General features: G+C 46.6%; 2 protein-coding genes across 2 annotated transcripts; both read right to left on the bottom strand.

The window, feature by feature from the left end:
- Positions 1-7769: 7769 nt before the first annotated feature.
- LOC107281261 (aspartyl protease family protein At5g10770) lies at positions 7770-9891 on the bottom strand. The gene is made up of 2 exons (XM_015786806.2): positions 9711-9891; positions 7770-9091 (listed from the first exon to the last, which is right to left on the bottom strand). Exons 1-2 carry the CDS (start codon positions 9889-9891, stop codon positions 7770-7772), a joined length of 1503 nt encoding a protein of 500 aa, XP_015642292.1.
- Positions 9892-11355: 1464 nt separating this feature from the next.
- On the bottom strand, positions 11356-12663 carry LOC107277751 (aspartyl protease AED1). The gene has a single exon (XM_015786805.2). It carries the CDS (start codon positions 12661-12663, stop codon positions 11356-11358), a length of 1308 nt encoding a protein of 435 aa, XP_015642291.1.
- Between the last annotated feature and the right edge of the window lie 4678 nt (positions 12664-17341).

Raw genomic sequence — 17341 nt, 5'->3', positions numbered from 1 at the left:
TGAAGCTTATGAGATGTGAGCATTTGATTCGATGATCGGCGGCTAGTTCGTCGGTGCTGCTCGATGGCACTGCTTGATGGCTGCTCGATGGCTCGATGGCAATGATCTCAAATTCTCAGGTCATTTGCGTAAATGCCGTCGGCGGCACTCCGGCTGAGCGAGCCGACGAGGCGCGCCACCTCCTCGCGGCGGACGTGGCGGAGCCGATCTAGCGTTGTCCGGAGAGAAGCTCGTGCACCGCCGCCTAGCTCCTCCCCTGCTGGCCGTCGCCCGCCCGCCCAGCCTCCGCTGCTCGCCGCCTGCCGCCCGCGCGCGGCTCCTCCCCACGCCGCCTGCGCCCGCCGACCGCTGGCTGTGCAACTGCTCCCCGCGCGCCGCCCGTGGAGATTGGAGAGGAAGAGAGGTAGAGAGGGGAGGGAAGAAGAGGCTGACGCGTGGGGCCCACATGGGTCCCACGCTGAGTCAGCTGTCACATAGGATAAAACCGGAGTCAAGAACCATCCAAGGACCGTTTGCACTGGTTTTGTAAGTTGGGGATGCGTCATATCTGGTTTTGCGGTTCGAGGACGATATTGTAACTCGATGACAAGTTGAGGGACCTTGGGTGTACTTTTTCCTCTTCTGAAAGAAGGCCGAGCTGTCATACAGATGGCCTAAACAAGTCTCTTGCATCTTCCTCATTTCATTTTTTGTGGTTTTCGATGGATTTCGTCACCGCCGACTGGGAGTCGCCGGCTAATGCCGATTGACAAAACTTCATCGCCGGCCGTGCATCGCCTTGCCTGGCCACAGCACGGCGCCGCGTCCGTCGGCCACGCTGTGAACCATGAACGCCCGCCATGGCCGCGCCACCAGTCGGCTACGCCTTGGCCGCGCACTGCTCGTCAGCTGCACCGGCCGCCGGCAACGCCACACCTCCGGCCCGAACCCGGCAAGGAAGAGGTTGAAAAGAAGCAGAAGAGCAAGAAAATAAAAAAAAAGGGGAAAGCAGGAGAGGCAGCGCCGGCCGCCGCAGTCACGCATATGCTCGGCGGCTGCGCCGCTAACCCCGCTACGCGCCTTGTGCCGCATCACCGGCCACCGCATCGCACCACCATGGACTCCATGGTCGCCTCACGGCCGACCGCGTGGGCGCCCGACCACCAAGCCAAGCCACGTCGGCCTCGGGCTGCCGCGCCGAGCCGTCCTCGGCTTGCTGCGCCATCCCTTGTCGGCCACCGCAAGGCTTCCCGGCTGCCCCTCTCTGCGCCAATTTCACGCCGCCGCACCGGCCGTGCTCATGAAAACCGGCGCCATCAAAGGAAGAAAAGAAAAAAAAAAGGAAGGAGAGAAGGCCGTCGATGGTAACGTCGGCTGTCACATTGCCGCTGACCGTGCCGACGCCCGGCCTCTGCGCCACCGAATAGAAGGGCAGAGGCAGCACCGGCCGTCCCCGTCGCACCCGCGCCTCCCAGCCGCACGCCGCCGTGGCCGCCGCACCGCCCGCCGCTGTGCGCCGCGCCGTCGAAACTGGCCGCCGCGCTGCCGCCGCTCGGCCGCACGCCGCCGGCCGACCGCGCACATGGCAAGGCGCCATCGGGGGCAGAGAGGAAGGGGAATAGAAGGAAAGAGAGAAGAAAAGGAAATAGAAGGGGAAAAGGAAAGAAAAAGGGAAAATGGAAAGAATTGGTGATTCTTCAAAAATTTCCTCGTGTTTTCTGAAAATCATGCACATACTCCTCCGCATTGGAAGGTTTGCATTTTAAACCCTGTATTTTCCAGAAAATACACAATTAACCCTCAGCATTGGGTTATTTGTTTGAATGTCCTTCATAATTTGCAAATATCTCTAAAAATCATATTCTCGCATAAAAGGGACCACAGGACTCTGAACTTCGACCCTCAACTTTGCATTCCAGGTACCTTTATTGCTGACCTATATGATTATGAAATTATTTATCGCATTTACGATTATTGATTATTTGTGATGCTTTTATTATTTATAATTAATATCGTTGCGGTAAAATGTATAGAATAGCATAGAATATATTGGAACTATTCACGGGAATTTTGTATACCATTATATTGCGACACTTGTGCATTTTACTGGCATTTAATTTGCACATATTTTTGAATAACGGAAGATGACTAGCATCGCGAATTAAAAATTCGCTAAATCTAGAATATCTCTGATATATTTATTCAATGTCGAAATTAAGATAGAGAAAGAAGCTTTATAGTACCGTTAATCAAATAGCGCTAAGTGCATTGACTTGGTGGTTTGATCTAGCATTTCAACCTCTCGCCAGTGCCTCTAAACTACTCTCATGAATGAGTACGCTAGACGAATGAGCATGTTAGCATTTAGGAGATTATGGTACACACCCTATCTCTCGTAGAGCAAGGACTATGAGCAGCGTAGAGCAAGGACTATGAGCAGGAATGGGTTTTTTTCGACTATGGTTCACTGAGCAAATTACCCAAAGAGTACGGTAATACAGTGCACCGAATTTGCACCAAATACTGTGGAAACTCTTGGTGTTCTACCTGAACGCGACTAAAGTCGCACGCAAGCATCACTAGTGCACATACAAGAAGTATGCCTAACTAGTTGATAATAGAATTGCGTATCGTTCTGGATAGTGTTTACTAGAAGAACATTGTCTTCCCAAAGCCATCTAGCATAGTTGATAATGAATTCAACACGAACAGTTAGCCTGGTGCACTTACCTCAATGAAATAAGAGGAAAGGGGGAGTAGAACGGGGGTCAAGGTGAACAAGCTAGAACCACACACTCATGAATACGAAAAGAAAAGGACGATCCTAAAAAGCACCCCATCATGAATTGAGGGGGAGAACTCCTAACCTACTTGCATGGCTATGGACGTGGAATCTCCTATGCTAGACTGGATCGACCCTGAAATTTATGTCGGAATAGAAAAACATTGCCATAGCTTCTAAGCAAGAAGCTCGCTATGAAGTTAATTGAATGCGATGTAACAGGAATACTTCGTTGAATCAATATACTTCGTCATCACTTGTTGCAATTGTGAAATAGAATATTGGACTGAATAAATGGTCTTTGCCCACGTAGAGCACACATTTTCCCCTGCGACAAAGTATTATTTCCTGTATAAAATAGCATATTTAAGGCATTTACTATTTTGTTGCTTTTTTTTCTAGCACATAGTTACAATGCTTTGAATTTTGTGTAGCGCCCAAACATAAAAGAAAAAAAATGAATTGTGGTCCGCATAGCCACAAATAACACTTTAAGAAAAAGAGCTATTTCCAGACTCATAGAACTGGAAATATTATGACCATTGCTAGTAGCAACAATTGAACTTGTTGGCCTGGAAAGTGCACTTTATAGAAGCATCTATTGCCCGTCAACCCCATTGAATCTCTCTAAAAAGTGTGATGATTTGGGCTATACCTTTTAGCAACGGTTTTTCAGCCATTTCGGTCTTAGAATTATAAGGAAAAACATTACAACTCGTATGATCATAGCACATATATGCATAATTTTCCTAAATCATGAAGATTTGTGTGCCAGTATGCACCGACGGGAGATTAATGCATAAACCGCATATAGTTCCAGCATCCCTGAACTGGATTGCGAGGAATATCTGCAGTCCCATTTGGTACTATATGGATAGATGCACTTCCGAAGCAGCGAACATTCAGTGTCTCTTAGACACCGTGTCTTTGCCAAGATTGATCCAGCAAGATCACGTGAACACCAATGGAACTCACTAAATCATCTTTAGAAGTCCGCGAGGACAATGCCAACATTGCATTTGATGATTGGTGAATTGGCAGCACGAAGTTCCAAATATCCGCATGAACGGACTAAGTATAAGCTATGAATTGCAATATTTGCTATGTCATTGTTGTAATACCCACAATAGAAAAGGATATGTTGTCCTCAAAGCAGCGACCATTGGCATGAACATCCACCCTGCAACTAGTGCAATTGCATCTACTTAGTTTATGTGCATATCCCACTATCATAATGCATTGCAAAGGCTCTCTCCGAAAGTCAGGAATTTTAATCGGAGATACTTGTGAAGCCTAAATTCCTTGACATAATAAGAATTATTTCCAGTCATTTAGGGGGAGAGAATGAACCCCTAGATAGGAAATGTCAGGAAATATGATAGTAGAAATAGACAAATGCATGTTACACCGCACTAGTGAATGCAAACTAAGTAACAAAAGCATGTAGAAAAAACTGAAACTGCCAAATCACTTTGCAAATACTTTTGTGATTTTGAAGAGTTTGACTAAGTTGCATAAATGAAATGCACCGGAGGAGGGTGAAATACCGAAGAAAGTAAAGGTATCCCTCGTCTTGTCCAGAGGCCTCCAACAAAAAGAATTGGACAAGAAACTCTAGCCCCTCACGCCCCTAAAGTAATCGGAGAAGTTTGGTGAAAAGAAAACAGGGCAAGAGGGATTATCATACTCAAAGTCACAAAAAGTACCCCACCGAGTAGAAGAGGAGCCAGTTGAGATCTGGCAAACGGTACAGAACCTCATAATAGGCGTATCGCACCTTCCCATCAAGGAAGAAAATCAGCTATTGGAGTGCACACTAACGCTGGTACATGCCCACGATACGAAGTATTAAGCAATAAGAAGAAGAAGCATATGAAAATGCATCTCCTCATATATCCATGGATACTCGCATAGAGTCTAATGCAACCAATAGAAGTTGGCAATGAGATCTATTATGGGCATTGTCTCTTTTAGACAACAAAACTCACTGGCAGTCAACCAAGAGTTGAATGGAATTAATGAACTAGAAGTTGAAAAGAAGAACTCAACCTGAATGTTGATAAGCATTGAAGGTAGAATCATTGAATGCATTTAAGTAGCTTGGATCGGACATTTGCATAATAGTACATGAAGAAGTACTAGGTCACGAACCAACATGGAAAGAATAGAATAAACCAGAAAAGAATTGAAGAAACAAACTCGTTTGTTTTGAATTTGAGTTTGATTTGAAATATTTGGCCGAATCCAAATCATGCTTACGCTTGCAGCTAAAGGCATGCGACAGATGGAAACCTAGTACATCAGTTCAATTGCACTTAAAAATGTTCATGGTGTATAGCTTTGGAATAGTCAATTATCGCCAAAATGGGACGGAATTCCCAAACACAAGTGTGTCATAGCAGCACATGAATACTTGGCTAATTGAACTAAACCAAACTAAGCATCGTTGAACTATTTAGAGCCTCGGCATGGTTTTGAGAGATGGCTACTGTTGGTATTTAATACGGTTACAGATAAAATCCGCAAGCGCACGGATATACCGATGTAGCACTTCCCCTACGGAGTATTCCAAGGGTATCGAATCCAAGGGAACGTGTGTGATCAGATCTTCCTCCGGTTCATCCAAGGACACCAAGCAAATGATAGGCCAGGATAGAGAGGATTTACTAGTGAGAAACAGTGTCTAGGGAAAGCTTAACTTTAATCCTAACGCAATACTTCAGGCACTGGCAACCCGCTGTTCCCAGATGTCGCTCTACTATGTACCCGGACAGGGAGGACTTAAGTGATCTCGAGAGCTGTCACCACCTCTACACCTACCTTAAACGTACTGTGGGATACGCAACAATTACTGGATAATAATTACCTAAACACCACGTCTAAGGAATTACTATCTACTTTAGTGTTTATAACTCACTAAAGCAATCACTATAGTTTAGTTGATTATAGTGAACAATAATCCCGTATGCTATTTAGGAGATAATTCTCACAAGATAAATCTAAATTACTCAAGAAGAATATTATATTAAATTCAAAATAATAAACAGAATAAAAAAATAGGAGAAGATTACTGACAACACTGGAATTCTTCTGACTTCTTCTACTCTACTCTCTTCCTATTCTAGTATACAATATAGTACAATAGAGCCTCTTATAATTCAGCTCAAGCTTGGAAGTGTGTGTATGCAGTGAGGAAGTGAAGCCTTTATATAGAGGTAGGTATGAAGGTTGGCGAAAGGGAAATGTCCGAAGTACCCCGCAAGCGCCATCAGGGAGTGATCTGGAGTGTCCACGCCAAACCCCAGGATCAACGGTGATCAGGGGGGTTCGGCCGAACCAGGGGGTTCGGTCAAACCTGGGCTAGGCCCTCCTGGCCTGGCCTTCGGTCGGTGGACTCCTTAGACCTTCCTCTATCCATTTCTCGGAGTTTTGGGTTGATTCACTGATGTTTTGATGAAGTTTACAACCCATCCTTGTAGAGATACATATTTCTCCTCACTTTAGTCTAGATTTCCTCCCAACATCGGGGTTTATCACCTGCATACAAATATACACCAACACTTGTGGAATATGTGAGATTAAGCACCTATCACTATGTTGGATGTTTTATTATCTAAACTTTATGCAGATGTTGGCGGTATGAGATTGGCTTTTAACAACCGCCAACAGTTACCCGCGATAGAAATCATGATTTGAAAACTATTTCAAACCCCGACTATTTATGAAATTTAAGCAGCATATGTCGAACATATACAAATGAGTTACGTGAGAAGCAAACTCACTAAGCACATGAACCCCAATCTCTTCTATGTACATGAATTACATAGAAGCAATGAACTAAGTCATGTGCAAGTCTTGTAGATTCATCCACTGACTCATTATTTACATCTTCTCTTGAATATGTGTGCTCGAGAAATCGGAATAATGAGATTTAGATAAATGCAAAATTCAGGGGGAGAATTTCGCTGACTCATTTCAGAATCTTGATGTAGAAAATCAAATACCCAAAATCAATCTAGAAAGATTGAACGAAGAATTGGGTGGATTGTACTCTTTTTCCCTTGGATAAGTTTTCCCAACAGTTTCTTATCAAGGTTTTTAACGAGGCAATCCGTGCGACATTGTAAGCGTATGCTATGTACTCTTTCTCCAAATTTTTCCCACTGGGTTTTTACTGGAGTTTTGATGATGCATAGACATCACGCGGTGAGTACACAAGGGGGAGTGTTAGGAAATCTTCCATACAAGCAATATGGAAATCTTCCATGTATATACTAATTGGGCCCACACCTAAACCTTCCATCTATTCAAGGTGGCTATACAAAGAGGAGGGGGGCTGCTCATTTGTACACTTGTGGTTGAGGATGACAGAATGATGAATGAGAAGAGAAGTCCCACCCTATATCTTGTATCTTCACTTTGTTCTATAGATTATGTAACCCCGTTGGATTACTCTGTAGCAGGGGGTTGCATAATATTTAGATCTCCAAAAAATAATCTCTGACTTATTGAATATTTTCTCACAGACAGTTTGCTGATAGACGGAACAAGAGCTCAAATCTAGCTGAGGTAACCTTTTGATACTAATTTAGAGTATATTTGGTTTAGAGTTAATTTTTATCCTACCAAAAATTTGATAGGTACCTATAGAAAATGAACAAATGTGGACAAAAATTGGTAACAAAGCAAACATGCGTTAGGTAGTGTTGAAGTTGTCAAAATTTTCATAGGGCAAAATCTGCTTCAATCCAAAAACAAGCCCTCGATGCACTAAATAAACAATGTCCGTTGTCGAAACTGTTAACTTCGGAGAATAATGCTACAATATCAAACTTGCAAGGAAATCAAAGCAAAATGAGAACGATGGCTCTATTCGTTATCGATCGAGCCTTATTGTGCACGCGCATATATGGGTGCGCACGTACGCGTGCATGAACGAAGACAGCAATACATCAAAGAAATCGCGACGAAACTGAAGTATGAATCCATCGATCGATCACCAAATCGATCAGCAGCTCCCCGGAATGAACCCGATCTTCCCTCCCGGCACGTCGTGCACCACCTCCATCGACGACTGCGCCAGCGTCCCCATCACCATCGCCAACGGCGCCTCCGCGTCGCCGTCGGACGGCAGCGCCGCGAACGCCAGGCACGTCACCGAGAAGAAGTTGCCGGGCTCCGACATGTAGAACATCTGGTCCGCGCCGAGACCCAGGACCTGGCCGCCGCCGCCGCCGCCGATCCCGCGGAACGTGAGGTGGACGAGCGGTATCAGCACCTCGTGCCGCACCCCGGTGAAGTTGTAGCACGTGTCCAGGTCGCCCATCGCCGGCGCACGCGGGTACCGCGCCATGGCGCGCCGGAACGCGTCGCGGAGGGGCGCGTACATGGACGGCTTCATGTAGGTGTATGGCAGCGCCGTGTCGAGGACCATGGCGGCGGACGCGGTGGCGGCGTGGGGCGGGATCGGGATGTCGCGGCCGCCGAGGCTCACGCCGGCGAGGTCAATGACGTAATGGTTAGGGAAGGCTGGGTCGTACACCAGCGGCGCCACCGCCGTCACGCGAGCAGTGCGGTTGTGGGGCACGTCGGCTTCGCCAATGGCGAGGAAGCCGTGGGAGGAGGTCGTGGAGAGCGGCAGGCAGTAGGAGAATGTGCCACCGGCGTCGGCGGCGAGCCGTGATGCCACCGACCGGCTGTCCCGGCTGAGGTCGAGCAGCCCGGCGGCGCCCAAGGGCTCGCCGCTGGAGCCCTCGACGCAGCCGAACGTGAAGTCGTCGACGCTCGCCGACGGCGTGAGCGTGAGCACGTCCTGAGCCACGGCGCCGGACAAGAACGGGAATGACGTGAGGGGACACGACGGCGTCGACCCTGACGAGCAGCCGCTCCGGCAGTCCGGCGAGCCGCACGGCACGGGGGCGAACGTCGACGACCGGGAGGGGTCGAACGACGCCAGGCCGTCGCAGGGCGCCCCGGGGCGGCACGCCGCGCACCGCACCAGGGAGATGCCGAGGCCGGTGTCGAACGCCATGGCGAGCTGCTGCGCCGGCGTGCCGTAGCCGACGACGACGGTGTAGTCGTGGAAGCCGGGCGCACCGGGCTCGGGGGTGCCGGTGGTGGGGATGGTGACGCCGCCCGATGCAGCAGCAGGCGCAGGGGCTGGCGCTGCGTCGTCGCCGGACTGGACGGCGGCGAACAGGGAGCGGAGACGGCGGCCGGCGCGGTGGGAGACGTCCACCGACGACGTGGTGCTCTGCTTCCCTCCGGCATTGAGAGGGGAGCATGGATTCAGCCGGTGCAGCACAGGTAGCTTCTTGCCATTACTCGCACCTGCATATACGTTTTGCAACTATGAATTGTACTACTGCTCCCTTTGGTCAAAATATTTGACGGTTAGGATGACTCAGCCAAAGTTTTTAGATTTCGACCATCCATTTATGTTATAATAAGTTTGTAAAATCCCATAAATTTATGGTATTACGATAGCATCTTGTATATAGGCAAATATACATGTCATTTCTTTTCTTTTAAACTAGGCATTCGAGGAATTTTGTGTGTTTAAAATTTTAAACAATAAATTTTAAACGTTGGATCGAATCTTATCCTAAACAATAAATACATATGAGTATATGACCACGGAAGTAAGTACTCCCTCAATTTCTAAATATTTACTCCCTCTATTTCTAAATATTTGACGCCGTTGATTTTTTTAAATATGTTTGACCGTTCATCTTATTCAAAAAAAATATAAGTTATTATAAATTCTTTTCCTATCATTTGATTCATTGTTAAATATACTTATATATATACATATAGTTTTACATATTTCACAACAATTTTTGAATAAGACAAACGGTCAAATATGTGCTAAAAAATCAACGGTGTCAAATATTTAGAAACGGAGTGAGTATTAATGAACTGAGCATGGAGGAGACAAGTAATGCTTTACCGGAAGGGATAGGCGAGCAGGACACCGGCGGCGCCGAGGCCCGTGGAAGGTCATCGGAGCGGCGAACGACGAAATGCGTGGACCCTCGAGTGTAGCGGCTGGTGTGGTATGAATAGCCGAGGTGAGGAAGAAGAAGAAGAAGGAGGCAAAGGAAGATGGAGGAGGCAATGGCTGAAGCCATGCTTGAATGGAGTTTGGGATCGAAGCTAATTAATCTAGGAGTACTATGATGAGGATTGAGGATAGATCTCTCTATGAGCCTACTTATAGTTATAGCCCAGTAGGAAGGTACAAGGTTGAATGCTACCAATGGATGATGGTTTCGTTTTACATTGCGAAGGACGTTGCCACCAATGCGGTAGCCTGTAAGTTGGGGCCAAATTAGCAATGGAAGTTTACCTTTGGCTGTACAGCGTTTGGAGAAGAGAAGCAGTGTAATTATATAGCCGGCAGGTTGTACAATGAGAAATAGTCATGGACCTCAATCCAATTCTTCATTGAGTCAGTGGCTGGCGGGAACGAACTCTATGAACATACATCGAGAAGCTACCTTCAGTTTGCGCTATCTAAATACTCTGTCATTTTTTACTGCCGGTTTTTTTTAAAAAAAAAACCAGCAATCATACTGAATATCACTATCCGTACGTGTAAAAAGCCTATATGAACCCTTTTAGCAGTTGGTTTTTTTTAAGGTCTATTATCACTTTTTTTTTTAGAATTACACAGTACAACACAGACACTCATAATGTACGCACACTCACCCTATGAATACACGCACACAAACCATACCCCTATGAACATCTTTGAAGACTGGGCCGGCAAATCGTCGAGATTGACAAAGTTACCACAGGCGCCTCACTGTCGATGGGTACATCGCCTATCACTGAAAGCACAATGCCGATAAATTCTTTAAAATTCGCTTCCATAAAGAGTCAAACCCAGGACCTAAGGTGCTACTAAGGCTCTTGTAACCACTAGGCTGCAGGCCATTTCGCATCCTTATCACTTTTGGTTCAAAAAGAATTCATAGTGATTAATCGATTCATATTGTTGTTTGGATACTAATTTGGCAGGAATCGCATTATCTTTTTTTTTCTTAGAGAGCATGTTTCCCTATTTCTTATGAAAAATAAACGATAAGGTGGATTAATATGTGATATATCACTTTATATAAATATAAATTAAATTTATACAAATTAAATTTCACTTCGATAAGTTATAACAAATATAACTGTGAATATATGCATACATTTAGTTTGTTCAACATTATTACACCTTGTAGAAATTAAAATTTATTTTGCGTATTTGTTTAGTAGACATTAATTTATATTATTATTTTTTTAAAAAATATATTTATAACTATTTGGATGATCCGCAAGAGACGGGTCATCCCTCGAGGAAAAAAAAATTCTCTTGCTGAAAGTAGTACTATGTATTTTCCATGTAATTGGGAAACAAATTTACTTGTAGAGCGAAACTTGGATGTATTCTCTTAGTTTATTCGAGCATGGTAAACTGTGGAATAATCGGAGCATGTGATTTACTGTGACCTGTTCGGTTGTAACCGAGCCTTACTACATTGCGCCAACACATACAAACAAGTGTTCGGCGAAATGACCCATCAAATGAGCTACCCCACGATTCATCAGCATCGCCCGGGGATGAACCCGACCCTGCCGCCCCGCAGGTCGTACACCACCTCCGTCGATCGCTGCGCCAGGGTTCCGATGACCGACACCGGGAATGCCGGGAGCGGCGCGGCGGCGAACGCGAGGCACGCGACGGAGGAGAACACGCTCGACGGATCCGCGAAGTACATCATCTGCCGCACGTCGAGCTCCAGCTCCGTTCCTCCGGCGAACCTGAGCGCGACGGCCGGCACGGCGAGGCTGGCTAGCCCGGTGAGGTTGTAGCACGTGTCGAGCACGCGGAACGGCGGCGCCGCCGGGTAGGGTGCCATGTCCTTCCTGAACGCGTCGCGCAGCGCCGCGTAGGCCGCCGGGGCGAGGAAGGTGAACTCCGTCGCCGCCTCCAGCAGCGTGCCGTGGGCGGCGAACACGGCGGGCGGGACGGGGAGGTCCTCGCCGCCGACGCTGATCCCGACGAGGTCGACGAAGTAGGAGTTTGGGTGGTTGGGGTTGCTCGACATGGGCGCGTACTTGATGTCGCCGCCGGAGTACTCTGGCCGGCTGGCGCCGATGGAGAGGAAGCCGCGGGAGCTCGTCGCCGACGACGAGGGGAGGCAGTAGGAGAAGGCGGCGGCGCTGGTGGTGGCGCCGTTTGAGATCACTCGCGACGCCAGCGAGTGGCTGCTCCGGCTGAGGTCGATCAGCCCGACGGCGCCGTCGAACGTGTCGGCGTCGGCGCCGACCTCGATGCATCCGAACGTGAAGCCGGCGAAGGTCGCCGACGGGGGCAGCGTGAGGGTGTCCCTGACCAACGTGCCATTGGCGACGGTGACGTTCCCGAACTGGATAGTGAACGGGCAGCTCGCTCCCGTGCACTCTACCGCGCATTCCGGCGAGCCGCACGGTATGGCGGCGAAGGAGGACGAACGGGACGGCTCGAACGCCGGGTCGCACGGCGCGCCGCCGACGCACGGCTTGCACCGGAGCACCGAGACGCCGAAGTTGGTGTCGAACGCCACGGGGAACCGCTGCGCCGGGGCGCCGTACCCGGCGAGGACTCGGTACTCCAGCGCGCCAGGAGCCACCGAGATGGGCGCCACCATGGGAGTAACCGTCACACCACCACCCGCCGCCGCCGCCGGAGCAGGTGTGGGGGCACCACCACCCGCCTCCACACCGCCCAGCTGCCGCGGCACGGCGAAGAGAGAACGGAGGCGGACAGCATCACGGTCGAACGCCTCGTCGGCGGTCGGCTGCCCGCCGTTCTCGTCGCTCCGCGCGCCACCGAACGCAGAACGGATGCCGCGCCGGTGCACCAGTGGCATGGTGTTGGCATCCGAAGGAACTGAGGGTGATGAGCACGGCGATGTCGACGGCGAAGAAGGCTGGGTTGATCGGAGGACGATGTGCCTTCTCCGTAGAGGTGCACCTCCGAGGTCGGAGCTGCCATGGCGAGGAAGAAGAAGAAGAAGAAGCAGAGCACATAGTAGTAAACAGGGAGCATTAGATGACATGATTAATTACTGTTGATTAACAATGATCAGCTGTGTTAAGTGAAGTATAAACCGGGTGTTAGTAATAGAGAAACCAGCTAATTAAGCCTTCCTTTTATAGATTTTATGAACACAAGAAGAGGGAACAACAACATAGTAATCTCAGCATCGCGAAGTTGGTTCTTCCACCCAAAACATGTCCAACTGTTCGGTTGAAACGGTAGATCAAAACCGCTTTTTCCATCATCTCATGCCACTGTTACTGTCTACAACCGGCGTTAAATAGCCAGTATTTGCAATTTGAGCTTTAATCTGGATGGATATATGGATTTGAATTTAGTTTGGTTGGGGTCGGATCAGATGGATCAGCTTTGCCATGATGGGTTGGTCCAAGATGAGACCAAAGAAGAATTACTCTACTTTTGGTTGGAATTTTAGAAGAAGAATGGAAGCTTAGTCTTCTGTACCCGTGACTTTGTTTGTCTGTGTACACCCCACAAAGGTGTACAGGTCGGATTTAATATGTACTTTGGCTATGTACCTTTAAGGTGTAGAGGCGAGGAGAAGCAACCCTCGCTGCTTCTTGCATCTGCCAAGGTCGCTGCTCTCGCCCGCGTTCGTCGGGCTGCCACCCTTGTCCACCCGGCCGACACCCTCGTTTAGCTCAACCACCGCCGACACCCGCATCAGCTGGGCCGTTGCCCTCGTCCAACCCATCCACCACCCTCCAGGTTTTGCAATTGTTAAAAGGAATAAGTTTACTTGCCATCCCTCAACTTTACGTCGAGTTTATTTAACATCCCTAAACCCCAATACCAGAAATCTTCACCTCTAAATTATACAATCTCTTCCTAATCTAGTGTAGTGTACTTAAAAATATAAAAGAGCCTCTTATAATTCAACTCTTGCTTGGGTGTGGGCGGGTGGAGGATGAGAGCTCATTTTATAGCCTCCCAATAATGGTTATGGTAATTGGAAAGGTGAAAAATGCCCTGCAACCATCATTGGGAGGTGATCCTAGACGTCCACATGAAAGCTGAGGATCAACGGCCTAGATTGGGGTTTGGCCGAACCCTAGCTGGCGCCTCAGCCCGTGGGCTTTCTCCTGGACCTCCTCATCTACTTTCTGCATCCATTTGTGTATTTGTTGGGCTCAATTTATGATGTTTCGATGAGGTTGTGAGTCCAATTCTTTTATGGATGGAATTCTTCTTCACTTTAGTGTAGATTTCCTCCCAACTTCAGCGGTTTATTACTTGCATCAAATATACACCAACGCTTGTGAAATTTGTTAGATTTAAACCCTATCACTATGTTGGATGTTTTATAATCTCTGTTTTACGCAAGTATTGGCGGCATAAAATTAGCATTTAACAGCCGCCAACATCAATTGGAGTATGATACCCCTCCTAGCCCCTAGCTGTCTTTATGGAAAAGTCATTTTTCCACAAAGACATATTAAATCTTATAACAGACGAAACTCAAGCTATGAATTCCTAGTCCCTAGCCATGTAGTTGGAAAAATCAATTCCCGATTACACGGCTTAGTTAATACGGTTCCATAGAGCACTCTAACATGACTGATTCTGACATGGTCATTTAGCCCTGCAGTGCCTGATAAGGCCTTATCAGCTCTGAGTGTCCCCAGCTGAGGTCCGTGGGATCTCGAAGGCTTGTCAGATTAGTGTAAAAGGACAATAGGATTGACTTCGAGACAAGGCAATGGTTTTAAAGGACAGGGATCAATGGACAAATATTGAAATTTTATATGTATAAACACTTACAGAGATTGATGCACATGAGTGATGAGGTTGCTACCACGCTGGTGAATAACCAGTTATGTAACTACTCGTAGATGTGGTGGGAGAATCGCTACAATCGCTGGTCAGGGACCAGGTATGTAAACATACTCAACCACTCGTAAATGTGGTGGGAGAATCGCTACAACCGATGGTCGAGGACAAGGTATGTTGACATACTCAACCACTCGTAGATGTGGTGGGAGAATCGCTACAACTGTTGGTCGAGGACCAGGTATGAGGTATGTAGTCGTACCTCGACCACTCGTAGAGAACTCGGAGAGATGGTGGGATCGGTACAACACATGTACTCAAGCTGGGTGTGTGGTCGTACCTCCACTCGTAGAGAACTCGAAGAGATGGTGGGATCGCTACAACGCCTGTACTCAGACCAGATGTGTAGTCGTACCTCGACCACTCGTAGAAAACTTAGAGAGATGGTGGGATCGCTACAACACCTGTACTCAAACCAAGTTTGTAGTCGTACCAACTCATAGAGAACTCGGAGAGATGATGGGATCGCTACAACACCTGTACTCAGACCAGGTGTGCAGTCGTACCTCAACCACTCGTAGAGAACTCTGAGAGATGGTGGGATCGCTACAACGTATGTACTCAAACCAGATGTGTAGTCATACCTCGACCACTCTTAGGGGTGCTAAAGTTGGTTATTACATGTGCAACTCATATGGCCAGCATGACTCACATACCCAACTTGTAGCATATCGGACGTCTGCTTGCAATCACGCGGGTGATCAAGTCAACAACGTTCATGAGGGGATTGTCCGTAACAACCTTATCTCACATAGTCCAGACATCTATATGTGAGATAGGTCGTCGGTCTTCGTTGGTAGGTTTGGTCCGATAACTCTGCATTTGTTTGAGAACGTTCTCGATAATGACGTTGTACCTGATCACTGCCTACTCAAGAACTCGATTATTCCTGAAAAATATTTTCTAAAAGGCAAGATATATAGTACAGAATATCGAGCATGTACTAAAAAACTATATAAATCTTTTATTATTATCAGGATATAACAACAGATTCAGATTAAATATTGGGTACTATGTAAACCGTAAACAAGCATGTTTTATACGAAAGCATGCTCTAGTTAAACATAATAAATTACAGATTTGACAATATTGTATGGATTTGAAAATTAGGTACAAATATGTCATTTTAGATAAATGCCACTACTATTCACGATATTGGCTACGTGCCATTGGAATTTGGGGAAATTGGAGCTGTGCCACTCCGTCGCGTTTTCCGTCAAAAATCTCCATTAGCCTCAATTGCACGTGAGGAAGAAAGAAGAGTGAGGATGAAGGAAGATGGGACTAACACGTGGGTCCCATGTCTAGGGTTCCAACGGAAAATGCGACGAAGTGGCATGGTTCCAATTTCCCAAATTCCAGTGGCACGTAGCCTATATCGTGAATAGTAGTAGCATTTATCTAAAATGACATATTTGTAGTGGTATGGATCCAATTAACCCTATAAAATACTGCGTACCTTTGTAGAAATACGCCGGATGTATATACGAAATTATTGGATTAATTTAAAAAACCAATCTACTAATTACCTTGTTGCGTACTTGTTCAACATCATATATATTTGAAATCTTCTGGTACGCCAATTGTCTTGAACCTTGGATGATCTCAATAGATCAAATTGTTGGCGACGATGATTCTGATCTAGTCGAGGAGCGTACTCTGGCTGGGTCAGATCTCCCAGGGCGAAAGTCATTGAAGTATCCCTCATTGAAAAATCCATAGCGGCGATGACTTGACAAAGCTTGAGATGGCGAGGGTCCTCATCGAGTTGTATCACCCTATAGCCGAAGTCGTCGAGTTGTATGTCGTCGGCAAATCTGTCTTCTTGAAACCCATCTCATTGAAACCTTGAAACACCAAAACTCCCTACCTGGAGCGCCACTGTCGACGGAGTAGATCACGACTACGGTATTTGTAGAGTATGGGGATCGTTGGTGTCGGGATATATGCGAGATTGATGTAAAAGAGACGGAGACAAGGATCTTTATACAGGTTCGGGCCCCTTATCCGAAGTCATCATTTTTATTGTTTATAAAATATAAGTGACAGTATAGCTTTTGGGAAACGAATGTTTGCATGACTACCTTTTCTGCAGTCATATTTCTTATGTGCCTATTTCACTTTCTTCTATGGATTATTAGTATCGATCCCTACAGTTTTCACTTCATGTGTTCTTTGGTAATTCAGTACGAAATTTGTAATGAGATGATGTGTCTTTTTCCAATGAATAGTTTCAGCATATTTGTTCTTATTCAGAGAAAGAACAATTGTCAGGAAATTCTATTATGCCGTTATGACATTCGTATAGCGCTATAGTGTATCAACTTTTCAACATCACTTCTACTCACTCCATTTCATATTATAAGTCGTTTGTCTTTTTGTCTTAGTCAAACTTTGTTATGTTTGTCTAAATTTATAGAAATATTTAGCAACATCTAAATATCAAATTAGTTTCTTTATATCTCACATTGAATATATGTTGATAATCTGTTTGTTTTGTGTTGAAAATGCTACTGTATTTTTCTATAAACTTGATCAAACTTAAAGAGGTTTGACTGGGACAAAAGTCAAATAACTTAAAATATGAAACGGAGGAAGTATTTTGCAGGCCAGCCATATACTCATGCATTTGAAGGAACACATTGTCCTCGAGGTAC

Source organism: Oryza sativa, chromosome 6, assembly GCF_034140825.1.
Source record: "Oryza sativa Japonica Group chromosome 6, ASM3414082v1".
Lineage (NCBI taxonomy): Eukaryota > Viridiplantae > Streptophyta > Magnoliopsida > Poales > Poaceae > Oryza > Oryza sativa.
The sequence above is the reverse complement of the archived record's forward strand: the minus strand, read 5'-3'. Positions and strand labels throughout refer to the sequence as shown.